General features: G+C 32.4%; 1 protein-coding gene across 1 annotated transcript in view; it reads left to right on the forward strand.

Moving 5' to 3' along the window:
* HMGCLL1 (3-hydroxy-3-methylglutaryl-CoA lyase like 1) overlaps positions 1 to 27,989 on the forward strand; it is a 233,614-nt gene that overhangs the window by 114,669 nt on the left and 90,956 nt on the right. Inside the window, exons 4-5 of the mRNA XM_074310629.1 lie at positions 7,875 to 7,970; positions 10,330 to 10,478. Of these exons, the coding sequence (XP_074166730.1) occupies positions 7,875 to 7,970; positions 10,330 to 10,478 (245 nt within the window). The remainder of the gene's footprint in view (positions 1 to 7,874; positions 7,971 to 10,329; positions 10,479 to 27,989) is intronic.

Below are 27,989 nucleotides of genomic sequence, written 5' to 3' on the forward strand. Positions count from 1 at the left end.
AATCTGGAATTATGCCCAAAAAGTTATCAAAATGTGCATACCCTTTGATCCAGCAGTGTTACTACTGGGATTGTATCCCAAAGAGATCTAAAGAGGGAAAGGGATCCACATGTGCAAAATTGTGGCAGCCTTCTTTGTAGTGGCAAGAAATTGAGTGGGTGCCCATCAATTGGAGGATGGCTGAATAAATTATGGTATATGAATGCTATGTAATACTATTGTTCTGTTAAGACACAACCAGTAGGATGATTTCAGAGAGGCTTGGAAAGACCTACATGAACTGATGCTAAGTGAAATGAGCAGAGCCAGGAGATCATTATACACTTCAACAAGACTATACGATGATCAATTCTGATGGACGTGGCTCTCTTCAACCTTGAGATGATGCAAACCAGTTCCATTTGTGCACTGATGAAGAAAGCCATCTACACCCAGAGACAGAACCATAGGATCAGAGGGTGGAACACAATATAGCATTCTCACTCTCTGTTGTTATTTGCTTGCTTTCTGTTTTCTTTCTGTTTTTCTTTTTTTTTCTTCTTAATTTTATTTTTCTTGTGCACTAAGGCAACTGTATAAATATGTATACATATATTGGATCTAACATGTATTTAAACATATTTAACATGTATTGGACTACCTCCAGCTAGGGGAGAGGGTGGAGGGAAGGAACAGAAAATTTGGAACAAAAGGTTATGCAAGGGTCAATGTTGGAAAAATTACCCATGCTTATGCTTTGTAAATAAAAAGCTTTAATAAAAAAAATATATGCTGCAATTTTTATATCAGCAAAATTCATAAACTTATATATGTATATTTGTGTATTTACATTCATGTATATGCATATCTATGTATAATTTTAATATTCTAATAGTGTAGATGTGTATTGATTTATAAGTATTTTCCACTGAATGTCAATAGTTAAACATTTACCATCACAATACTGTTTAAAATTGCCAAAAACTAGAATAGCTTTACTTTAGGAGTTTGGGAGCTATTGAATAATATCCCCTTTTTCACACATCCCCCCATCCTGTGTGGAAATCTTAAAGATTTTTAGTTAACAAAAATATATTTTCTCTTTTTCTCCATTCCTGGTAGAAATACCAAAGACATCTTGCAATAAATATGCATAGTCAAGAAATATGAGGTCCATTGTCCTAGTGTACATGTGAATCTGATTGATTTATTTTGCATTTAAAAATTAGTATTTATTTGGAGCATTTTTCACTCAGTTTTTGATAACATGAAAATCTTTCTCATAAAACTGCCTTACGTTCCCCTATTTATCAATGGTAGAATTATTCTTATTGAATTTGAATTAGTTCCATATTAATTATGAAAATGAGACTTTTTCCAGAGAAACTTGATGCAAAGGTTCTTATAATCTACTGATGAGGTCTAGTACTGGGATTTTTTCTTTCTGATGGCTTGCAATATTTTTATTTGACCTGGATGCTCTGCAGTTTGGCCATAATATGTTTTGGAGTTTTCCTTCTATGATTTCTAATGATGCCTTTCCCAATTACTGTATAATATTCTTTAAGGGTTTTAAGCATGGTTTAGGCTGGGGATCTACAAGCTTTCATTGATCCCAAGTTTTCTGACATACAGTGAAGTATGATTGCTGCCTTCCTGGTCTCATCTTTGCAAGTTCCTGATCTTGGTTTAGATCTGAGAAATAACAAATATAAAAGTTCTTGTTTATTATTGGTTGAAGTGCTAATATACTATTACTAGACTCAAACACCATCAGCTATCTGGAAGGCTCTATAGATTTAATGAAACAGAACTGGCATTTTAATTTTTTTAAATTTATGGATAAAATAAGCATTTCCATAATACAGTATAATAAAAATGATTACACATTAAACTACAAATCAGTTACATACAATTGCTATTCCTTTTAAATATGTAATAAAGTTGTCATGTAATTTTTTTTCTTCTCTCCCTCTACCATCCTAGAGATGGCTACTATTAGACACAAATAGGTATGTGTGTGTGCATGTGTGTAAAATTATTCTATAATCAGTTGATTCTCTAAATGCAGATAGTGTCTTTCTTCATATGTCCTTTATAATGAGTATATTTATATAAACCAAAATAGCTTTCTCAAGATAACCCCTTTTGTCTGTTAGGTTCTTACTAAGTGCTAAGTCGGTACTTGACAATTCTGGGAAGAATTACTTCAACCAATGAACTTGCTCCTCCTAAGCATTCAAGCTCTTTTCCAGGAATTCACAAGTAAAAACTCCCAGTAAAGGCCGGAACTAGAGAATTGTCAAGTACCGACTTAGCAAGAACCTAACATCTCCCCCTTTTTTTTGATTTAGAATATAGGGTGGTCATGACCTTGAGACATAAATCCATCAATATGGAAGGCATTACACACAATTACATAGATTACATAAACACATAGTAACATAGTAACATAACACATGCTAGAAGTATGTAACAAATAACATGATCAAATAATCATAAATTGAGAATTTATAAATGTCTATAAGTCCATTGTCCATTAGTCTCATCTTGTGTTAGGAAATCCAATGATTCCTGCTGGTTTTTAAAGTTCTTTAACAGTCTTCTTATTAGCCATGCTCTTTCAGTGTCAGAGTTTCTTAGATTTTCTCCTTTGTTTTGAGGTCTTTCTCTTTTTCTGTCTCTTTCCGATGGACAAGGCAAATACAACTCGTTAGCACCCATCTGATTCCTTCTCCATCTGAAGAAATACAAAAAAACCCTCTCCCCCAGGCAGTTAATCTATCTGGTCCCTTCCATTCACCACTTTCGGGGTCTCTCCACATCACCTGTCGATTATCTAAAGGACAGTGGAGCTGCTCGCACTGGACACTGCCCTTCTGGTGGATTATAAAACCTGTCTGCCGGAGCCAGTGCATCTTTGTCAAAAATTAGAAAATTAATGGTATAGAGAACTAAATTTAGAAGTTCCCTAGGGTTACCTGTGGCTCCCCCTTTCTTTTGTTTTTGGAGGAGTGTCTTAATGTCTCTGTTTCTTCTCTCTACTATTGCCTGACCTTGCAGATTAAAAGGTATTCCAGTAATGTGTAATATTTCATACTGCGCACAGAAGTGTGCAAAATGTTTAGAACTATATGCAGGTCCATTATTTGTTTTTATTTCTTGTGGCACACCCATAATTGCAATGCTTGGATAAGGAATTCAGTGACCACTCGGGCTGTCTCTTTTGCTGTTGGCACTGCAAAAGTGAATCCTGAAAAGGTATCTACTACCACGTGGATGAAAGACAGACGACCAAAAGATTTATATAGGGTCACATCCATTTGCCAGATTTCATTGGGTCTCAAACCACGAGGATTCTTCTCTGGAGGGAGTGTAGGAGCGTGGAAAGGAAGACAAGCTGTACAGCTTTTTACTATGCTCCTAGCTTCCTCGCTTGGGATTCCAAATTGTAAAGGTAAAGCTCGAGCAGCCTGATGATATTTAGAATGAGATTCTTGTGCTTCCTGAAATAAAGGACTACTGGCTGACATGGTTAGAAGGCTATTTGCCTTTGAATTTCCATCAAAAATAGGACCTGGAAGTCCACTATGTGAGTGGACATGCAAGATATAAATCTTGCCTGGATGTTTCCTCACTTGCTCTTGAAGTTCCGTAAAGAGCTGATAAATATTAGAGGCTGCAAATTTTATTTGGGCTGTGGCAATTCTTTGTAGTACACCTACTGAATAGGCTGAATCAATAATTATATTTACATCTCCTGGGTAATAAGTAAGAGCTAGCATGATAGCAAATAATTCATTCTGTTGAGTGTACTGAATAGGAGTCCTGACTACTCTCTTTATGGTTAAATCATGAGAGTATACAGCACAAATATTTTCTTTGGAGGCATCTGTAAAGATTGTTGATCCTTTAAGAGGAACCTTAGAAACTTTTTCTTCAAAAATCCATTGCCAATTATGTAGTAGCCAGGTTATCTTTAATGGAGATCCATGTGCAAAATTTGGAGCGGTGGCCAATAAAATTTGCCATTCTGGGATGGTCTCACAGCATACATTAATTTGTGCGTTAGTATAGAATGTGTATATTTTTTTCAGGACTTATTCCAGATAATTGTATTACTCTCTTAATTGCCTTTAATAAAAATCTAGCCAGAAGCACTGGGTAAGGAGTAAGGCTTTGTTCTGGTTGTGCTGGGAGGTTCACCCACTCAATCACACTGTCTCCTTGATGAAGGACTGCTGTGGGTGCCTCTTTTGTAGCAAAAACTAATATTTCCAAGGGTTTTTGAGTGACTCTTTCAACCACATTGGATAAAGCCAGTTCAACTTCTCTCAAAGCCTCTTGTGCTTCTTTTGTAAGCTGGTGTGGTGTCTCCCCTTAAAATGTCATATAGAGGTTGTAGTTGATTGGTAGTTAAGCCTAACACTGGATGCATCCATTGGATATCTCCTATTAATTTTTGGAAATCATTTAAGGTGTTCAACTTCTCTGTTCTTAAAGAAAGCTTTTGTACTGTGAATGTCTTAGGATATACTTCATATCCTAAATATTGAAAAGGATCATGTCTTTGAATTTTTTCTGTACCTATATGCAGTTTGTAGTACTTTAGTGTTTCCATGGTCTTTTGACCAGAATTATCTTTAGATTATCTCCTTTGTTTTGAGGTCTTTCTCTTTTTCTCTCTCTCCGATGGACAACATTTGTCCAAGTTCCATCCATTTCTTATTATACTTGAGACTTCAAACAGATTGTGAGGCTGTATCTGAGACTTTGTTTTACTTCTGGGGTCATGGCTTTCCTGGTATTTTTTGATACCGTTCCTACTTTTTGCCCTAGACTCTCACCACAGGTGCATTTCCCCATTTCCATATACATTAGATCAGCCACTATCCTTTCAAATTCAAAAGAATTGTTCATAATGAACATGTCAGGGTTTTTTCTTTGTGTATTTTAGAATCTATATTTATTTGAATTATTAGATCCTATGATACATGTACATATAGCCATGTCTGACCACTAAATGAGAGTTAATTTGTTTTCATTAAAGAATGGCTACCATAGAAATATAAAATTTCAGAACTAGAAGATTTAGGAAGTCATTTGGGCCAAACCTAGAACTTCAGGGTATGGAAATAGAGTGTTGGAAAGGGAATTGATTTTCCAAAGATGGTAGTGGCTGGGCTTGGATTTGGACCTAAGTCTTCTTTCTACAGTATGGTGTTTCTCCACTAAACCAATCATTCTCAGCAACAAAAAATTAATTGGTTATGCTTTCATCATTATTGTTTTTCTTTTCTGTTTAACATAGTAGATAAAGATATGACTTCATGATTAGGAAGGTGGATCAAGTCTTACTTCTCCCACATAGTATTTATGTGACCCTGGGCAAGTCACTTTATTTCATATTGGTTCAGGAAACATCCTATACTTCTATCAGATGCAGAGAAGCAGCTGACCTGAACTGGTAGGAATTTCCTCACTGGGGAGCTCTGTATACCACTGAAATCATGGTCTCACACCACAATAAAAAAAGTTGACATGATAGATATAAACATATATACAGGTATGTGTTTATCTATTAGTAAACATTCATAAAGTACTTATTATGTATCATGTGTTATGATAAGTGCTAGGGATTAAAAAAGATTCAAAAGAGAGTATCTGCCCTCAAGAAGCTTATGATTATGTGTGTGTTTACATACACATATACATACAATATACATATGCATGTTTGTATAAACACACATATATGTTTCTATACATATATATATATATATATATATACATACATACATATACACACACATTTATCTGTGCATCCGCATATACATGTATTAAAATTTGGAGAATGTTTCCTTTTTTTTTTTTTTTTTTTTTTTTTGAGGCTGGGGTTAAGTGACTTGCTCAGGGTCACACAGCTAGGAAGTGTTAAGTGTCTGAGACCAGATTTAAACTCGGGTCTTCCTGAATTCAGGGCTGGTGCTCTATCCACTGTGCCACCTAGCTGCCCCAAGAATATTTTATATAAACATTTAAATTATATCAATTTGTATCATTTAGACATGCAGTCAGTATTCTGCACCTGAAATTCTGTAGATAGTTAGAGCAGTAAATTCCCTGAAGTTTTCATTGAGAGGAAATTATGAAGTAGGGGGTCCATTTTTCTCTCTACCAAAAGCATCACTTCTAATCAACTATGACTAAGACCAACAGGACAATAAGCACAGAATTCTAAGAGTGGCATTAAACACATTACAATGTGTATGTGTACATAAACCCAATTTTTTTATTCTTAAAAAAACAAACAAACAAAAAAAAATTTGTAACATCCTTTCTTGGAATTTTTCTTGAGATTCAATTTGATATATACCACACTGGTGAACCAGATAGCATGTCAGCAAATCAGGGATCAATAGCACATCAGAGATTATTTGATGCCAATCCACTATAAGCTTATTATATAGTTAAATTATTTTTTCTTCCTTCCTTCCTTTTTTCTTTTTCCCTTCCTTCCTTCTTTTATTACTTCTTTCTCTTTTCCTTTTTTCCTTTCTTCCTTTCTCCCTCCTTTCTCCCATTTGTCCTTTTTCCTTCCTTCCTTCCTTCCTTCCTTCCTTCCTTCCTTCCTTCCTTCCTTCCTTCCTTCCTTCCTTCCTTCCTTCCTTCCTTCCTTCCTTCCTTCCTTCCTTCCTTCCTTCCTTCCTTCCTTCCTTCCTCCCTCCCTCCCTCCCTCCCTCCCTCCCTCCCTCCCTCCCTCCCTCCCTTCCTTCTTTCCCTTTCTCATTTCTGTCTGTCCCTCTCTGTTTCTTGTTTTCTGTCTATCTCTGTCTCAGTCTCTATGCCTCTGCCTCTGTCTCCGCCTATGTTTGTCCCTGTCTCTCTTTTTACTACTTTTACTCTAGTACTTTGCCCATATATACTAAGATCTTCATAAGTTTTTCATTCTTTCTAATCAATTTGGATATATTACTTTCTTGTGAGCTTTCATATATTGTTTTTCATTTATTTAACCTATGTTTCTGTTAAATAATAGTAGACATTTAGAGAAATCTGAAAAGCATGAAAATTTGGCCTGAGGCTGATTTTGATTCTGTTTTTACCTTTGATACTTACTATGTGACCTCATGTATGTCATTAAACTTAGTACCACTAATCTAATATTTAAAAATGCCTTGGTAGAAGATATTCATTTGCAGAAGAGCTACTTGTATCATTAAAACTGTTGATATGAATAACAATTAAATCATAGATGGAGGATAATTGGTACTATAATTAGGTACTGTACGTTTATATCAATATAGAAAAATAACCAAAATAAGATAGAAATTAGGATTGGCAAGGGCCAGTCATGGCTTCAATTTTTCCTCCAGTGTTTTAGTAATCTCAAATAAGAGGTTCAAACTAAATGTCTACTAAGGTCCTTTCCTTTCATAAATATTTGATTATATTGAACAACATTCTTCACTTGTGCACCTGTTCAATGTAATCTGGAGAGTTTATCTTCTGTTATTTTATGTCTTAAGTATTTGGTGCTATTTTATTGGGGTCTTAATCAGTAGTGTTAAACTTGTATAGAAATAAATCCTTGTAGGTTATATATTGACTTAGGAAGCCAGAGATTAACATTATCTATATTGTATTGTATTTCTATTTATTTTTTTAAACATTTCATAATTACATTTTAATATGATTCTGGCCATACTTTGGCCAACTGTGAGTTGGTACCTCTGCTATAATGATGGATTTCAGTATATATTTTTAGATATTATAGAGATGTTTGATTTTCATGGCCTACATATAAATAATAATGATCATTACTATTAAAAGTTAATATAAATATAAAATCATGTTTTATAATAAAAATAAAACCTATTAACTCTTATATGTTGAAGATGGCAGATCATACAGAAGTAATGAAAGGAATCTATCAATACCCTGGTGTTCGATATCCTGTGCTCACTCCTAATCTTCAGGGCTTTCATCATGCTGTAAGTAATATTAATTTCTCTAAAAGCTGAATAATATAATGTTTTATCAAGCAAATTTCCTAAGGCCATGATATTTATATTCTACACATATATCTCACAAGGATTGAGTTGTCATGCTGTTTAGGCAATCATACTTCATTTATTAGGATTCTGGAGGAATGAAGTGTAGCATATAAATGCATTTTTCAGATAAATGAAGATTATATTTTCAAGAGTCAAACCTTTTATTTTAATTGATCTATCTGTATTAATAATTGCTCTGAAATGTACTGTAATTTTTTCTAACTTTTAAAATATAAAATTAGGATAGTGAATGAACCTTGCATTTTATTAGTTAAGAGAACTCCCAATTAGTAAACTCCTCTTAGTAATGTGGACAAAAAAATTAACAACTTATAGTCTTAGAGAGTTGCTTAGAACTCAACTTCTTAAACTGTTGTCACTTCATATAGCATCTCATAACTAAATGTAGGGGTTATGAAATTATGATTTATTATCAGTAACTGTTTGATTTGTATATTTTATAAATTTATAACTATGGCATCACATAAAAATTTATGGGCAAAAAAGGATTGTGAGTGGAAAAAATTTAAGACAGATGTAAAACACTAAAAACTAAGAGAACTATCCAAGGCCACATAGCCACTATGTGACTTTAGTGGTACTTAAACACAAGGGAATTCAGTGGCTATCTGTAATAATTAAGAACACTTCAAAAAAATTCTAGAACAGTTACTATAAAAGCATAGTTCCAGATCTGGAAGGTATAATAGAGGTTATTGAATCCACTTCTCTCATTTTTCATATGAGAAATTTGATGCAGAGAGGTTTTGACTTGTCCAAAGGTGTGTAGGCAGTAAAGTGCCAGAACCAGGTTTTGTACCCAATTCTCTGACTGTAGAAATCTTCTTTTATTTCTACTGAGCCACACAGCTTCCCAAGCATTGCATTTCTTTGTCAACTTTTTCACCTTTTCTATGCCCTACTTTTATGGCAGTCCCTTTCCTAGCTTTCCAGTCTGCAGAGATTGAGAAAGAATATAATCAGTTGTATTAAGAATTATATATTAAAATAGAATTAATACAATTGTGTATAGAGGGGGGCAAAAATGATTTGATATGATAAATCAACCGTATTATTAATAATATGCTAAAATAGCTTAAAATAGCTGTGAATAGTGGCCAAAAATGTTTTGAAAGCATGCATAAAATTTTCTTCTCCATACATCTCCAATTGGAGATGTTATCTAAAGTGTTGAGTTTGATGACTAATCTATAATCAAGGTGTCTAATTGAGTATTATATATTCATATTGTTTTTATATTTTGTTTTACTATTTGATAAAATTAATGATTGCAATGTGGAAAAACACAAGAAAATAAGTCACACATAAATTTTATTGACTAACTGTGTAGGTTATAGTTATAACATGAATGAACAAATGAAGAAGGTAACAAGATAGTAGGTTAAAAAGTAATTCAGATATTTAAGCATTGAGACAGTGTGTTTATAGTGGAAAATAAATAAGAAAGTAATCCAGAAATGATTTATTAATTAAATACTTTTTACTATTATTTACTAAATGTAGATAAGAGAACAGAAAGAAAGAGATAAAAACAGGGAGGGAGGTCCATAAAATTGAATTGAAAACTTGGAATTAACATTAAATAATTGAGATGAAACATTAGAGGGCCCAGGAGAGAGTGACAAAGTCAAAACTGATGAAAGAAGATGATTTTCATTTGGGTAATTTAGGATAAATGAAAGTATCATATTATGAGGCAAACAAGGGAGTTGGTAAAGAATGAAAGGTGTGAGGTAAAGAAAAAAAAAGAGGAAAGGTTTTCTTGTAACAATAAAAAGAAGTCAACATTGGAGAATCTCTAAAAGGAAAAGTTGTTTAAAAACAAACAAAAAAAATTGGTTTTTTTGAATTTTTTGAATTTGGGAGGAGAAAAGAGTCTAATGCCTTAATATTCCAGCTTTGGAAAATTTTATTTAACAGAGTAGATTCTATTGCAAACAAATAAACAACAATAACAACAAAGCAATCCCAAAAAATTTTAACAGAAGTTCTGTGTTTTCATTATTTCAATTGAGATATTGCTTAGACAAAATATCACAGTAAATACATGTAAATTAAAAATTTTAAATATCTGTCCAGCCTACATAATTACATTAGTACCATTTATAAAATTGTCATAAATCAGAGTGATAGATTAAAAGTTCTAGATGGTAGAGAATAATCACATACCAAAGATTTAGGGGGAAATAAATCTATGTTTTTATTTCTTCCTTCTAATATCACTTATTTAGCATCTGTCAGGTCTCAAATTTTGCCTCTGAATTATGTTTTACAGATTGCAGCTGGGGCCACAGAGGTGTCAGTATTTGGAGCAGCATCTGAGTCATTCAGTAAGAAGAACATTAATTGTTCTATCGAAGAAAGCATGGAGAGATTTGAAGCAGTTGTTAAATCAGCAAGGCATATCAATGTTCCAGTGCGAGGGTATTTATTAAACTTTGCAACTAACTATATTTTATGAACTGATTCACTTGAAATGTTTTTTCTCCTTAAGTTTCCCACTTTTTTAAAGCAATCTTTTGTGGACTATTTTGCTTGGTTGTTATAGGGTAGGAAATAGAAAAATGAGAGGGATTGTTCTTTAAAAAATGTATTATAAGTAATAATTTTAAAGAATATAGAGAATCAAATCAGCAAGAGCCATTAGAAATTCTTATTATTTTCAATTAAGGCCTCAAAGACCTCTTCCAATTATAAATCTGTAATTTAATGACATTAATAATAATTTATAATTTATATGAATTTTAACAAGAAGTTTGTTTCCTTTGGCCTCTTTTAAGCTATTTATATTTTACATTATATTGTAAGATTAATATAAATGATATTTTATATTGATTATATCATACTCTATAAATTTTTTGTAATTTTTCAAATTCATTTTTTTCTTTCTCCAATTTTATAAATGAATCAGCCTCATTTTCTTGTAATTTTTGCTTGGCATCTAAATAATACAGTGGAGAGACTGCTAGTCCTGACTCAGGAATACCTGAATTCACACCCAACTTTAAATACTGAATAGATGTGTAGCTCTCGGAAAGTCATTTAACCTCTACCTGTTTCATCTCATCTTTAAAATGAGGAAAATAAAACATTTAGGTTATGAGGATCAAATGAAATAATGTTTGTAAATGCTTTGTGAAACTTAAAGTACTATACAAATTCTAGCCATTATTACTAGCATCTGTACACAGGTGATTATTTCAAAATTCATGAGGTATACAACTCAATTAATATGACAGATTACTATTATCAACCTTCATTTATTAAGCACCTTTTTTTGCCAACTAGAGTGCATGACACTGATCATAAATAAAAATGAAGAAATGTTTCCCAGGAGAAATATTTAGTATATTAAATGAATAATTAATAGGAGGTATATCAGGAAAGACCTCATGAAAAAGATATCATATGAGCTAAGTTTTGTTTTAAGAGAGCTAGGGATTCTAAGAGGCAGATGTGAGAAAGAAATGCATTCCAAGCACCAGGAATAGTATGAAGATAGGAGATGGAATATTGTCTGTAAGGGACAGCAAATGGCAAATTCAGATGGGCCATAAAGTAAATGAAGGGGATAATGGTTAAGCAACAACACAGAAGGTGAAAACACTATGTTTTAACTCACATTCAGTCTTCATAGTTCTCTTTCTGGATGTAGGTGGCATGTTCTATTCCAAGTCTGTTGGAATTGCCTTGAATCACCACATTATTGAAAAGTCAAGTTCATCACGGTTGATCATCACATAATCTTCTTGTTACTGTATGCAATGTTCTCTTGGTTCTACTCATTTTACTTAGTATCAGTTCATGTAAGACTTTCCAGGCTTTTCTGAAATCAGCCTGCTCATCATTTCTTATAGAATAATAATACTCAATTACATTTTATCCTGTGACTTATTCAGCCATTACCCAACTGATGCATATCCACTAAATTTTCATTTTCTTATCTCTGCAAAAATGACTGCTATAAGCATTTTTGCACATGTTTTTTTTTTTTTTTTTTTTTCCCTCTTAGATGATCTCTTTGTGATACAGACTCAGTAGAAACAATCAGGCTAGTACTTTAAGAATATCAATTTGGCAATTTAATAGAAATTAGATTGGAAGGGATGGGAACTGGATTGAGGTAAAGATCTTGATTAGGAGGCTAATGATAAATTTTAAACTGTCTACTTGGAATTACCTATTGCAAATAATAAATCCAAAGCTGTCATTTCTTTGACATCCAATGCATTTATAAAGTAACTTTCTTTATTGCTAAAGGGCATATACTCATGTACATTGATACATTCAAGATAGGTAATTTTTCATTCATCACTGCATATTATATCCCTCTTGACATTAGGATATATGTAATCCCAGTTTCAAAGCTCGTAATTGTGGCTTTTTTTCCTTATTGATGGAGATGAATACCCTTTCCTGCATGAAGTCCAGGGAAGAATTGTCAAAAGTGGGAAAACTGAATTCCGAGTCTTTTCAGCAAACTGAAGTGGAGATAACTCCTCCCATCTTCTCTCTTGAACTGAAGCCAGAAACATTCAAATCAACTGTAGAGATAGTTCTAAGTAATTTGAAGAGAACTCAGAGAGAGATGACTGAATCTCTTAGATTCTTGCCAACTCCACCCATCTTTATGATTTTTGGAACCGGGGCTTACATATGTTTTATATGAGTTTATCTAAAATATCATCTGCCATCTAATTGTCTTCTGTTGAGTCTTTCTGTGCATAGGTAGAATTGGCTTCCAATGACTGATGTACAGCCTAAAACATTGTTCAAAGTCCTTCAAACTTATACATAAAACCCAGCCAAAGCCATGGCAAGTGAGTCTTCAGTGATAAAAAATGAAGCATTACTATCCTTCAGGAGCTTATTCTAGAGAAAAAAAAAAAATTAGCTCTGAGAGAAAATCTGTGAAGAGGGATAATCATTTAAAGAATATTTAACACTTTATGTTATTGACTGATTTTTCTCTCAACATTTTTTCATATTGTTGTGTCTAGGTAATTCTCTACAGTGAGATTTTTGAAAGGTTAAGTTTTTATTTGTTTGTGTTTTATATATGTGTGTGTGTCTTTTTCCCCAATGAATGTAACTATTTTTAAAGAATTAATAAAAATAAATATGTGTGTCTTTTCCTATACAAAAAATGTACAACTATAAAATCTGCTATTTTTTTGATCTTCTAAAAAAAGAAAGACTTTAAAGGACAAGTACAATTTTCATTTGAATCAGAAAAGGGACAAATAAATATTATAATAAATTAATTTATATTTATAAGTAGAGTTTTCATCTCCAAACAAGAGGATATACAAGATTTTAACATTTCCTCTTCAACTTGAACTATGAGCTGGATCTCCTCCATACCAGTGGTGAATGATCCTTGCTGACAAGCATGTATCCCTGTTTTATCCTTTCTTTGGTATTAAAGATAAGAGGGTAGTTAAACTAAAGTGTTTCTGTTATTAAAGCTTTTAAGGAATCCTATGTAATCACCATATACACATGAAAACATGAAGAAAAACTTTTTTGGTAATATTTTACTCTATTCTATCTACTATCTACTATTTTCTTAATAATCAACAAAATACTTTGGAAGATTGTTTCCTTTCTCTTACATTTTCCTTGTTATATCAAGCATGAGCCCATTTCAGAGACTTCTAAAAAACAACTTTAAATAGTTAAAATAATTTACCCTAACTATCCACACAGAAATAGAGAAGTAAATAAAAAACAAAACCTAGAAACTTTTTTTTTTCCAACAGCAATGAGTCTTAGACAGGCAATGCAAGTGGAGAATCAACCAGCTGGGCTGAAAATTTACAAAATGAACTTTCAGTTGAATTGACTATGGAAAAATTGAAAAGCTCCTTTAAATATTCCAAATATTTTCTTTTAAAAAGCTCTATTTTGAAGTATCTATATTCTATTGTTGTTATTATGTTATTTGGATCATAGAATATTAATGTCTAAAAATAAAGGAAAAAAATGAGTGTCACATTATTAGGAATGGGATGTTATATGGCAGGTATAAAAACATTATCATATAAAGAACAGACAGCCTCTGAAGGATTAGATCTAAATATTTTGCTAGAGTAAGAAATAACTGATATTTTGCAATTTGGAGCTGGAAGGAATTATGGAGGACTTTGAACTCAACCTTTTTGTTTTACAGATAAGAAAACTGAGGTCTCAAGAGTAAAAGTAAGTTACTCTTATCTGAAGAACCAGTAATTTTTAGAAGAAGGATTTGAACTCAGTTCTCTCTGATTCCAAGGCCAGCATCTTAACTACTATATCACATGAACAACTACTAATGTTCTTGAGATGTCAAGAGATTCCACATGATGTATACTTTCTATAGCAAATTTATGATTAGAGTTACTAGAATGGGCAAACGGGTGTTGGATGGAATATTCGTATCAATATACTAAATCCAATTAATTATTTGAATATTTTATGCAAGTTTAATCACACAGAGTATATAAAAATGAAGAGTATAGTTGACACCTAATTTGAAGAATCTTTTTCAATATAATTATTGAAGTTTTCTTTATAAGAATGATACATATTCTTTGTCTGCTTTTTTATTTTATCATTAATAAAAATGGACCCAGCTTTTCTGAATCTAAGAATACCATCAGTGAACAAAAATAAAACATGTTATAATAAATGTATTGGAACTGGACCAGTAGCTCATTGATATAGGCAACTTCATGTGAAGCTCCTTCTACCAGGACAGATTGGTATCTTCTCATATTCTTAGAGTCTTACAGACTCTTAAGGTCAAGGACACTAAGACATTGTGACATGTTGGTATATGTTAGAAGAAATATTATCCCCAAATTTACGTAGTATTTTAATCTTATACAAAGTAGTTTAAACTTTGCAGTGTTTTGCAAATATTATTTCATTGTATTCTTCACAACAACCTTGTAGAGTATTGTTCTACAGTTGTTCATTGGTATCTGATTCTTCATGATCCCACAGACTATACTATCCATGGAGGTTTCATGGTCAAAATACTGGAGTATTTTGTCATTTCCTTCTCCAGTGGATTAACACAAACAGAAATTAAGTGATTTGCCCGAGTTCCCACAGCTAGTAAATGTATGAATGCAGATTCACACTCAGGTTTTCCTAACTACAGGCCCAGAACTCTATTCTAGCCATCTGACTGCCTACTTTGTGGGGTAGTGCTATTATCATCATCCAAATTTTTTACACAAATGAGAAAACTGAGCCAAACATAAATTAAATCGCTTCCCCAGAGACACAGATTTGAACTAAATTTTTTCTTACTTTAGATCAGGTAGTATATCTGCTGTACTATCCAGCTTCCTGAACCATCGTCATTTTTGTTATAAGTAAGGTCAGTACTCTTAACATTCAAGAATAAAAGAGGCACATTATACATTGCCTTTTGTTATACATTACTATACAATATTATCAACATGCTGAAAACTATTTAGGAGAATGCATGGCATACAAATCACATGAAGAATTTCTTAGTGTATTTTATCCATATGTATATTTTCCAATACCAAAGTGATTTCAATTTAGAACACTGCTACTGGTTTTGGGGTTATGCTATTTATCTTTAAAACAAATACATATTTAGCTTAAACATTTATGTGTTCAGTTAAGAATAACTTTCCCTCAGTTTTTACAGATCTTAAATTTGACTGTATTTTTCCTGGCAAACTAGAATTTATGTACTCAGTGTAAGTCATTGACTGTTGGTGACTCTTATAAATAAGAAAAAATGTATATATTCAACTAATATAGCCTTCAGTCTATATGTCTTACTACTGCAACAACAGCTGCATCAACATATACTTGATCATCATCCAGAAAATTTATGTTGTCAGCTGTCAGATTTAAAATCTGTAAGACACTATTGTTTTATAAATGTTTACAAAAACAGTTTAAATGTTTATAAAAATAGAAAACTTACATATGGTCTAAGTAGTAGTTTTATTAGAATTATAAAGGCCATTGTTTTATACACACTCACACATATGTATATATAAATATACATATACATACACTTTTTTGTCAATGCACAGAATTTTACATAACATCTGGGACACATTCAACAAGGACACTGTGCCAAATAATATTATAAAATGTGTGGTCAGCTAACCACAGGTACACATACTTTCAACAACATGCTTTCACAATACTATGAAACAGTATTAAAATATCTACATTTAAGGCTTCATTCTTTCATGTGTAATTCAGGTGACATTTGCAAAATTCTCTGCTGTTTTTCTAGTGGCTGCCTGAATTACAAAGGACAGACAGGAGCAGAAAAAATGAAAAGCATATTATAAATGTAATTATTTGCTAGTGTTTTATCAGTTGAAATTCATTGAAAGAAAATTTCTTTAAAATGCACATTGCATAAAATGCTTTTAAGTCATTTTTCTCAATGCAGATATAATCGTAGTTACAATTAATCTATATTTGTTCCTTTTATTGCTAACAAAATTCAAAAATGTAAAACTCTTTTCCTTTGGTAGTTTTATACCCTCACCATATTATAATACTTAGCATTTATATAACACTTTAAGGTTTAATAAATATTTTATATATGTTAAATTAATCCTTATAACAATAATCTGAGGTACTTGTTACCATCCCCATTTTACAAGTAGGAAAATGAGGTACAGAGGTGATAAGTGACTTAACCATAATCACATAGTTAGATAATATCTGACACAAGATTCTAGCTAAGGCCTTCCTAACTTCAAGTCCCAAGTCAATTCACTGCATCTCCTAGCTCCCTCAATGTATTAGCTGGTGCATCTTGGGTAGGATTTCACTGTCCATTGACTGACCTACTGAAGCATATGCATTCGTAAAATTTTTTTTTAGTTTGTAATAGTATAAATATGTAAAACTTCCTTTCCATAATGTTATGGAATATTTCATCTACAAAATATATGGGATAATATCCATTAAATTTTCAAATAATTATTTAGGAAATGAGAATAAGAATAAAATTCTAAGTGGTAAAACCATGACAAGGGGAAGAGACTTTTGATTTTATTGGCACAGGGAACTCTCAAGGCAGAAAGACCAATTCATATTGTTACTTTCTCTGCAGGTCTCAATCTCTGAAAGTTGTCAGCAGCACAAATTCAGTGAGTTGCCACATTGCCAGTATTTGTCAAAAATGGTACCTGAACCTAGCTTTTTCTGTCAGTAAGCCAGTTCTTTATGTGTCATGACACTCTTTCTCTACAACCACAATATAAATAACATAATTGCAGAAAATATTTAGTGAGCTTATCATTTAGCTGCATAGAGAAAATTATAGCAGGAGGAAAATATACTTTCATTAGAATTTATAACTTTTATGATAAGAAGAAATATAGAAATCACAGAATCATTAAAAAACAAACAAACAAACAAACAAACAAACAAAAAATAGTGATCTGATGAGTTCATTTTGTTCTTCCCCTACCTATTTTCTGGTTAGTTTATTCTTAAATTACCCAACACAAATGAGAATCCAAAAAAAGTTTTAAGGATATTCAAGGGAAAATCCACAACTTGCTTTGGTTACCCACTTTCATGTTTAATAACCCTTACAATCAGGAAACTAATTTTTTAGTTGACCTGAAATTAGTATCATACTTAAATTGTGAATATAACTCATTCATTGAAGTTCATGGTCTCTGTTTTAAAAAATGCTGTCATGATAAATGCTATAAAATTAATAATGAGCTAACCCTACTATTAAAAAAAAATCAACTTCTTCATGATTTTGTGGACAAAGAGTTGATTTTGGAATTAGAGGGCCTAGCTCTGTTACTTATTTCCTGTGTGACCATAAGCAAATCACTTAAAATTTCTGGGTTTACATTTTCCCGAATTTTCAAAATAAGGGACTGGACAAAGTAATTTCAGATCCTCTTTAGATATAAATATATGAACTTATGATTTTAAACTTCTAAAATGTCAGTATTGGTTCAGATCATGACTGCTGAGATACTTTGATTACTCAGATAATATTTTATTGATCTCATGTTCCCTCCCTTTGGTAGCCATCTAATAATGAATATAATTATACTTTTGGATCTAAAGCTTCAGTGCAAGAGAGAGTTAAATGAGACAATATCCTTTTCTTTCACATCCTTTCTTTAGGGTGTAATATGTAATGAGACCTCATGAAAAAGGCAAGTGAACAATGTAATACATGTATGATAATGAGAACCTTTGATGACTGAATTTCTTATCTTACAATGAACACTTGAGTGGATATAATACCATATTCTTAGGAGTGAATGACATCTTCCTTACACTCCTTTTTAACTTTAGCATTTAAACAGAAATGTAAATTCTAAAAAGTATCCTTTGTGTCTCAAAAGTGAGACATCTGGCAAAGAGATTTTCTTCCCATGTGTATGGTTGGTTTGAGGCTGGATATTTCTTCTTAGCCCAATATATTAGTCTGGCACTGATGGGTGCCAGAAAAAAAATACATAGCTAGCAAGAGTTAATAGGAATTGGCTGTATTTGTGTAGTCATGGCTTAACAGCTATCACTGAAAGCTTTTGAGGAAAGAATGAATTTTGTTATTTTTTGTGAAATGAGCAATAGAATTTTTTTAGCTTAAATATTTGTTTTTCCACTGTTATGCCTTGCTATATCCGGGCAAGAAGTGGATTGATAATTTCCATGAGCAAGTCAATGGACTTAATGCTTCCTCTTAGAACCTCCACATTATATCTGGGAATGTTCATAACAATATTTTATCTATCTGTCCATTTATCTATCTATTCAAGTATAAGACTTCTAAGCCAAGCTTTAATCCTAGGCATATATAGTCCTAGGCATAGTTATATATAACAGAAATGAAGTTTTATATATATATATATATATATATATATATATATATATATATATATATATATATATATAAAACTTCATTATATTCATTATATTCAATATATACATATCCTCATATGTATGTATATATATGTATATATATATGATATACATATCTTAAATACACACAAATATATTTGAATATCTTTATGCTTTAATTATGAATTTAACAACAACAAATAAAATGAGCATTACCATAGACAAATGAGAAAAGGGAAGATAGTACATGAAACCATGAATCTCATGTACAGCTTGCTTTTCCTTTAATTATATAACAAATTCCAATATAACTATCAAAGCTGTCTTGATTATCATTGTTTCCTTTTGTCCTTCATTCTGTTATTTCTGCACATTAAAACAAAACAAAACTGTTTGAAAGATAATTATATTATCCATATAACTGAAAATAATAAAATTATCCTTATAAGAGAAAAATAAGTCCACAAAAATGCGAAAAATTCTTATATTTGGAGTTTTAATTTCCTTTAATTTGTAATGCCAAGGAGAAAATTGTTGAAGAAAACATTCAGTAACAATGATTAGATTAGATCTAAAGAGGATTGGTCCAAAAAATACCTTAATATAATTAATTCAGCATCTGTGAATAGCTTTGCTGAGTAAGATTAAAATATATTATTTTCAGTAATGAGGAATAAATACATAGGAAATATTTGGCCTGCTATCTGCATTTGGGGTGAAAATAATATAGTCAAAGCACACATTCTCCCTCAACAGGAGAATCTCTTCAATATAATTTACAAGGGCTTCTTTAGCTTCTTTGTTATTTGTTTTATTTTTTGTAACTTTTTTTTCTTGCCATGCATAATATTTTTCCAATACTATTATTGTTTTTCTTTCTTCTTTGCTCTCAGAATTAGCAACAGGCTTCTAGATATCACATTGTTCTCTCCATTTGTGGATACTCTCTTGTCCTGTTTGCAATAGATCCATTTGTGAAATAGTCACATAATTTTGTGTCTTGAAGGGATTTCCATTCATCTTTTCCCCAATAGTATCCTTGTTCCCCCTTACAGGGAATGGGCATGTTGCCATTACTAACCTTGTCATTCTTGATGCCCAAGATCTTATTTTTGTTCTGGGAAGTGAGAAAATAGTAGCCATATCTTCTTCATTACTATCGCTTTTCATATCTACTCCTTGTCCTGGGGTAGAGTGATGAAAGGAGCCCCAAAACTTTTTCTTTCTCTATTTCTGATTTTGGGAATGAGCCATGAGGTAGAGCACTTGAGAAGCTCCTTCAAGAAGACTTTCTCCTTGAATCCTGCCACTGTAAAGATCCCGCCTGAGGACAAACAGCTTCATTCTGTAATCTAGGTGGGGCTAACTGAGTCCAAAGTTGGAGATTCTAACCTCATTGAAATGGAGAAACATCCATTCTATCCTAAGATTTTCTATTCAATTTTAGCTCAAGCTGAAACTCAGCTCATAGATAAAAAGAGCCAACTTGGAAATCACTCCTTGCTGAGTAGCTAATATGCCATGCCAAGGAACCTCTCTTTCTTCCTGGCATAGCAGCCTCTGCCCACGGGAATAATATTCTTTTTCAGCATTACCCTCTCTTTATCTCCCTCACCTATTCCCCTAAAGAGATTTTATATTTCTCTGTCTGGATTTCTCTGTTAGAAACTTTGCTCCTCTGTTTCTATTCATGCATAACAAAGGCTGACTTCCCAATGCTTATAATAAACTTCTTTTTATCAGTGTAGCTTTTTGGGTTCGTAAATTCCTTTATGAAAGACCTCTGTGCCACCAGAAGGGGGTTTCCCCAAAACTCCCTACCTTGTGCTAATCTTAAAGGGGATTTAGGGGGAGCCAAACCTCTTCATTTGGTTTCCTAAATCCTGAACCTGCCACTAATCTCATCATCTAACTCCCTGATCACCAGGAACCCTAATCTCATCATTTGGCTCCCTGAATTTAATCTCATCAAGAGGACAGAGTACCAGCTGTGTGAACCTGTATTTTAGCCATGGTACATTAGGTCAAGTAGAAGGGCTGGGCTGAGACAAGGGGATATAATTAGGAATAGACATCACTGTGTTAATGGTAGTAGAAATGGGAATGAAGGTTGAAGACTTCTGTGCATTAAAAAAAAAAGAAAAAAGAAAAAAGAAATGTCCTTCATTGCCTCTTATTGCTTCATTCCCACTGCAGTGAGGAAGAACAAAGTCCTTTAACAAATATACATAACAAAACAAAATATATTCCCAGTTTGGATCTTTATTGAAATGAATGTATTTGTACCTTCTTGGCTCTAAAATTTATGCCATAAAGATTTACAGGGCAAAAATACAGATAAAAAGATGTGATGTTGAGAAAAAATATGTGAAAAAAATATTAAATAACATGAAAATAGATCTAGAATGATTAGGTATTTTTAGCATTATTTCTTCTATGAAGTTCTGGGCCCTAAGAAATAGATAAGGAACCCAGTATTAATTATTTAAAGCACATGCACAGTTCTTAGTTACAAACACATGCAATAGGAATAAACTAAATATATTATTGTCTCACTTTTTTATGAATTTTATGCAAGCCATTATTGAAAAAGAATATTAGCTACACACCAAATGGCTTTTTAAAATCTGTTACTGTGATTGACTTGAATTTATATCTATAATCAGTGACCTGGAGAGATAATCTTATTGATGCATACTATTGAAATAGTTAAAAAAAAAAAAAAAAAAAAAAAAAACACCAAAGTTGCTATTCTTTGCCTCATTAGGTAATCCCTTCCTCCTCCCAGATCTTCTATTCTATAATTGGGAACAGTGTGTGACTGGCCGAAAAGAGTAAATCATTTTTAGATTGAGTAAGAATGAGGTTACATTAACTTTTCTTTGAAGTTAAGAGCCAAGACAAAGTAATTAGTAAAAAATCACTTAGCTTTGTCTTTCCATCATAGGCACTCAGTAAATGTTAGTTGATTTGACAAGATATAATAAAAAAAATACAGCATATGTGTGTATAATTTTACACACCATCTTAAATAATCATTTATTTCTACCAAAAACCAAGTAAGGAGCAGCTGGGTGGTGAAGGAGATAAAGCACCTGGCATGGAGTTAGGAAGAACAGAGTTCAAATGTGGTAATTATGTGACCCTGGTCAATTAACTTACTTAATTTTGCCTCTGTTCCTTCATCTGTAAAATGATCTGGGGAAGGAAATTGCAGGCTACATCAGCGTCTTTGCCAAGAAGAACCCAAATTGGGTCATGGAGAGTCAGACACAATTACATGACTCAACAATAAAAGATCCAAGTGATGTGGGCTTTGCAATTATTACTCCCACTCCCTCTTTCAAAAAGAAGGAATGGATGACCAATGAGAATGATCTGCCCATGCACACACAGGTAGAAATTGCCTGAAGCACAATTTGAACTCAGGTAATTTTGACTTTATATTCAACTATTTAGGCACTACCCTCATGCAACCAAGGCTTGAAAAGAAATTTAAAGAGGTGACACTTACTGGTTAGTGGTGGAATTTATACACTGTTTTAGAAGTGTAAAGAACTGAAGAAGGCATATAGCCCTAATTTTGTATAGGAGGAAAAAAAGTTGAAAAAATAAAGTGACTTGAACACAGCTATACAGGTAGTAGGTTACAGAGGTGTGATTTGAACCAAGGTTCTCTGATTTCAAAACCACTGAATCATAATGAATCAGAAGTGGAATATGTAAGTGATATAGTTGCTAGTTTTTATTATTGTTGTTACTGTTTTAAAGAATCCTTTAACAGAAGGGAAAAAAAGAAACAATTACCACTTCAAGAATTATTTCTAAATCAGCTGCTTGTAATCTAGGTGTGTATTTATTGAATAAATAATTGAAGTTGCACAGACAAAACTAGGAGGAAGGATGATCAGGAAATATGATGTTCAATTTCAGCAGCTCCAGCCAGACCTAATCATATGAATTTCTGATGTTGAAAAATGGAGGATGAAACAAATAAAAGCTGTCAACATAAAATTCTTGCTGTTTTCTACATTTAATCATCATAAAGCAGTTACCACCATGAGAAATTCAAAAGAACTCAGAAACCACCAAAGGAAGCAAACTGGTGATCTCCTTATCATCAATTTGTTACAAGGATTTACTAATTTGATACTATATGTCAAAGACTGTGATAAATGTTAGGGCAGAAACTTGCAAAAAAGGTTATTCCATCAGGGACATTGCATGATAATGATAGAAGAAATATAGTACATGAAGATTAGAAGAACGGTAATTTTAAAATGCTCACAGTATACAATACTAGACCTAGAATCAAAAAAAAAAAAAAAAAAAAAATACGAGTTCAAATAAAGACCCAGGTACTTTCTGTCTGTGAGATCCTAACAAGTCTTTAAGCCTCATTTTGACTCTGTATCCTCATCTGTAAAATCAAGATGATATTTATATATATCCCAGAGTTGTTGAGAGAATCAAATGTGAAGACATTTGTGCAGGGATTGGCCCAATGTCATACAGTAAATACTTAATATTTATTCCTATCTTCCTTATTTCCATCCGTACCTTCCCCATAAGATATACTTATACTTTAGGAGGGTGAAAGAGCCTCTAGAAGACTACTAGATAGTATTGTGGTTTACAGGAGTTTAGTGTTTCTTTTCCAGCAAGGAGCAGAATGTATAGGAGACCTGGTGTGAAAGTAAAAATAAAATATTTGGAAACATTAGATATGTTGTGTGGGTGATATTAGGAGTTGAAGATGACATTAGTTGTAGAATTGGGAGAATGAGTAAAGGAAGATACAATAAGGAAGTTAGGAAGATAAAAGATATTTTGGGGAAATGATAATTAGTTCTGTTTTAGACTAGTTGATTTTGAGATGCCTGAAGACTGATGGAGATGTAGGTTCAAACGCCAAAGAAAAAGAAGAGTTAAATAGAGATGCAAGTCACTTGCATAGAAATGGTAACTGAACCTTGGGAATTGATCAGATTACTTAGGAAGGTAGTCTAGAGAAAATAATAGAACAGGGTTTACAGACAATCTATATAGAGAAAGCATGGCAAAAAAGATCCAAGAAGTAAAAGTATGAAAAAAGCAGTTACACGTGTAGGAAGAGAATGAAAAGAGTAATATCATGAAAACCTAGAGAGGAAGGATTATTTAGGATTAGAGGATTAGACAGTGTTAGATGTTTCAGACAGGTCAAGAAAGATGATTGAGATATGACAGGCAAAGATAAAATTGGTTTGGGAAACCACCATTTGCAAAAACAACAACAACAACAACAACAAAAACAGAGGGAGTTTCAAACTATATGTACTATTTCATCTTAAAATAACAAGAAATATGGAAATAAAGAAACTTAATGAAGAACTATCCTTTAACATTTAAAATTTAAATTGGAAAAAGAAAAGAATATAGAATATAAGAAGAAAAATAGTATCAATCATTTGATTTCTTTAGTAACCTATGTTTTTCATCAGGGATTCCAAGTATGGATTCTTACAGATCAGTCTCCAAATTAAGAAGTAGAAATTCTTAACAAAAACAGAGGTGATTTTAAAAAATTAATAAATTTATTTTTAATACACATTGCTTTATTAGCCGTGTTGGGGAGAAAAATCAGAGCAAAAGAGACAAACCATGGGAGAGAAAAAAAAATGAACATAGCATGTGTTGATTTACATTTAATCTCTATTGTTCTTTTTTGGAAGCAGATGACATTTTTTATCCAAAATCTTTTGGGATTGCTTTGATTCATTAAATCATTGACATACAGTGGTCCTCAAACTTTTTAAATAGGGGGCCAGTTCACTGTCCCTCAGACTGTTGGAGGACTGGACTATAGTAAAAACAAAAACTCACACTCTGTCTGCCCCTCAGCCCATTTGCCATAACCCCGGTGGGCCGCATAAATGTCCTCAGTGGGAGCATCTGGCCTGCAGGCTGTAGTATGAGAACCCCTGATTGAGAAGAATCCAGTCTTTCATGATTGATCATTGCACATGCTTGCTATTATTGTGTGCAATGTATTCCTGGTTCTGTTTTGCAGAGTATCAGTTCATATAAATCTTTACAGGAATTTCTAAAATTAGATTGTTTATCATTTGTTATAGAACAATAATATTCCATTATCTTCATATACCACAACTTATTTGGCCATTCTGCAATTGATGGGCATCTACACATTTTCCAATTCTTTATTACCATAAAAAGAGCTGCTACAAACATATTGTAAATGTAGGTCCTTTTCCTTCCATTATGATTTCCTTGGGATACAGACCCAATAGTGGCACTGCTGGATAGGAAGGCAAATACAATTTTTTAATTCTTTGGGCATAGTTCCATATTACTCTCTAGAATGGTTGGACCATTTCACAATTCCACTAACAATTGCATTAGTGGCCCAATTTTTCCACATATCTTCCAAAATTTATTATTATCATTTCCTGTCATCTAAACCAATCTGAGAAGTATGAGGTGGTATCTCAAAGTTGTTTTAATTTGCATTTCTCTAATCAAAAATGATTTGAGTATTGTTTCATATGACTGTAGATAGTTTTTAATTTTGTCATCTGAAAATTCTTCCTTTCTCCAAAGATCTGAGGTGAACTATCTCTTCCTCTCCTAATTAGCTTGTGATATCACCCTTATACCCAAATCCATGGAACTATTCTGACTTTATTTTGGTATATCCTGTACCAAAATAGGAAATGTAGGCCTTATGCCAAGTTTCTGACATATTTTTCAGTTTTTTTCAATAATTTTTGTAAATAGTGAGTTCTTATTCCAAAGGTTGGAATTTGGGCGATTATCAAATACTAGATTGCTATAGGCCTTGATTGTTGTGTATCTAATCTATTCCACTGATCTACTACTCTATTTTATAGTCAGTATCAAATGGTTTTGATGACTGCTGCTTTATTTTATACATTTCAGCTTGGTAGTGCTAAGCTACCATCCTTTTTATTTTTTCATTAATTCCCTTGATATTCTTGACCTTTTGTTCTTCCAGATGAATTTTGTTATTTCGGTTTTTTAGTTCTATAAAATATAATTTTTTGGCAGTTGGATTGGTAAGGTCTGAGCAAGTAGGCCAATTTAGGCAAGTTGTCATTTTTATTGTTCAGCCTATCCATAAGCAATTGATATTTTTCCATTTGTTTAGATGTAACTTTATTTGTGTGAGAAGTGCTTTGTAATTGTGTTCTCATAATTCTTAGATTTGTCTTGGCAGATGTACCCCCAGATATTTTATTTTATCTACAGTTATTTTAAATGGAATTTTTCTTTCTATCTATTGCTGATGGGCTTTGTCAGTAATAAGTAGAAATGCTAATGATTGGTGTGGGTTTATTTTATATCTTGCAACTTTGCTAAAGCTTTTATATGTTTCAAGTAGGTTTTGAGTAAGTATATTATATCATCTTCAAAGACTGATAGTTTTGTTTTCTCATTGCCTATTCTAATCCCTTTAATTTCTTTTTCTTTTCTTATTGCAAAAGACATTATCTCTAGTACAATGTAGTGGTAATGACCATCCTTATTTCACCCCTTATCTAACTGGGTATGTGTCCAGCTTCTCTCCATTACATATACTTTTTGCTGTGGGTTTTAGACAAATACTACTTACTGTGTTAAGGAAAGCTTCCTTTATTCCTCTGCTCTCTAGTGTTTTTTGTTTTGTTTTGTTTGTTTTTGTGTTGTTACTGAGGCAATTGGGGTTAAGTGACTTGCCCAGGGTCACACAGCTAGGAAGTGTTAAATGTCTGAGACCAGATTTGAACTCAGGTCCTCCTGAATTCAGGGCTGGTGCTCTATCCACTGCCCTATCTAGCTGCCCCTCTCTAGTGTTTTCAATAGGAATGGATGCTATATTTTGTCAAAAGCTTTTTCTGCACCTATTGAGATTATCATATGATTTCTGTTGATTTTGTTATTGATATGGTCAATTATGGGAATAGTTTTCCTGATATTGAACTGTTCCTGCATTTCTGGTATAAATCCCACTTAGTCATAGTGTATTATCCTGCTGATAAGTTGCTGTAATCTCTTTGCTAATATTTCATTTAAAATCTTTACATCAGTATTCATTCAGGAGATTAATTAGTCTGTAATTTTCTTTTTCTCTTTCGATTCTCCTGGTTTAGATATTAGTACTATATTTATGTCATACAAGGAATTTGGCAGGACTTCTTGTTATACTTATTTTTCTAAATAGTTTACACAATATTGGAATTATTGGTTTTTTAAATGTTTGCTAGAATTCACATGTGTATGCATCTGGCCCTGGAGATTTTTTTCTTAGACACTTCATTAATGGCTTGTTCAATTTCTTTTTCTAAAATGTTTAAGTAATTTATTTCCTCTTCTGTTAACCCTGGGCAATTTATATTTTTTGTAAATATTTTTCCATTTCTATTAGATTGTCAGACTTGCTGCCGCAAAATAGCTCCTAATTATTCCTTTAATTTCTTTTTCATTGGTGGTAAGTTTACCTTTTTTCCATTTTTCATGCTAATGATTTGTTTTTTTCTTTCCTTTTTCTAATCAAATTAATCAAAGTTTTATCTATTTTGTTAGTTTTTTCATAAAATCAACTCTTAGTTTTATCAATTTGTTCAATAGTTTGTGTCAATCTTTCCTTTGAGTTTCAAAATTTCTAATTTTGTATTTAATTAGAGGCTTTTGATTTGTTCCTTTTCTATCTTTTTTAGTTTTATGTCCAATTAACTGATCTCCTCTTTTTCTGTTTTATTCATGTAGCTATTTAGAAATATAAAATTTCCTCTAAGAACTGCTTTGACCGCATCCCATAGGTTTTGGTACATTGTCTCATTATTGTCATTCTAATGGATGAAATTATGAATTGTTTCTGTGGTTTGCTATTTGACACACTCATTTTTTAGAATTATATTATTTAATTTACAATTGATTTTTTCATCTATCTTTTCATGCCTTTTTTTGAATATAATTTTTATTGCATTGTGATCTGAAAAAGAAGCATTTACTATTTCTGCCTTTCTGCATTTGATTTTGAAGTTTTTGATGGCCTAATAC

This window comes from Sminthopsis crassicaudata, chromosome 4 (assembly GCF_048593235.1).
Source record: "Sminthopsis crassicaudata isolate SCR6 chromosome 4, ASM4859323v1, whole genome shotgun sequence".
NCBI lineage: Eukaryota > Metazoa > Chordata > Mammalia > Dasyuromorphia > Dasyuridae > Sminthopsis > Sminthopsis crassicaudata.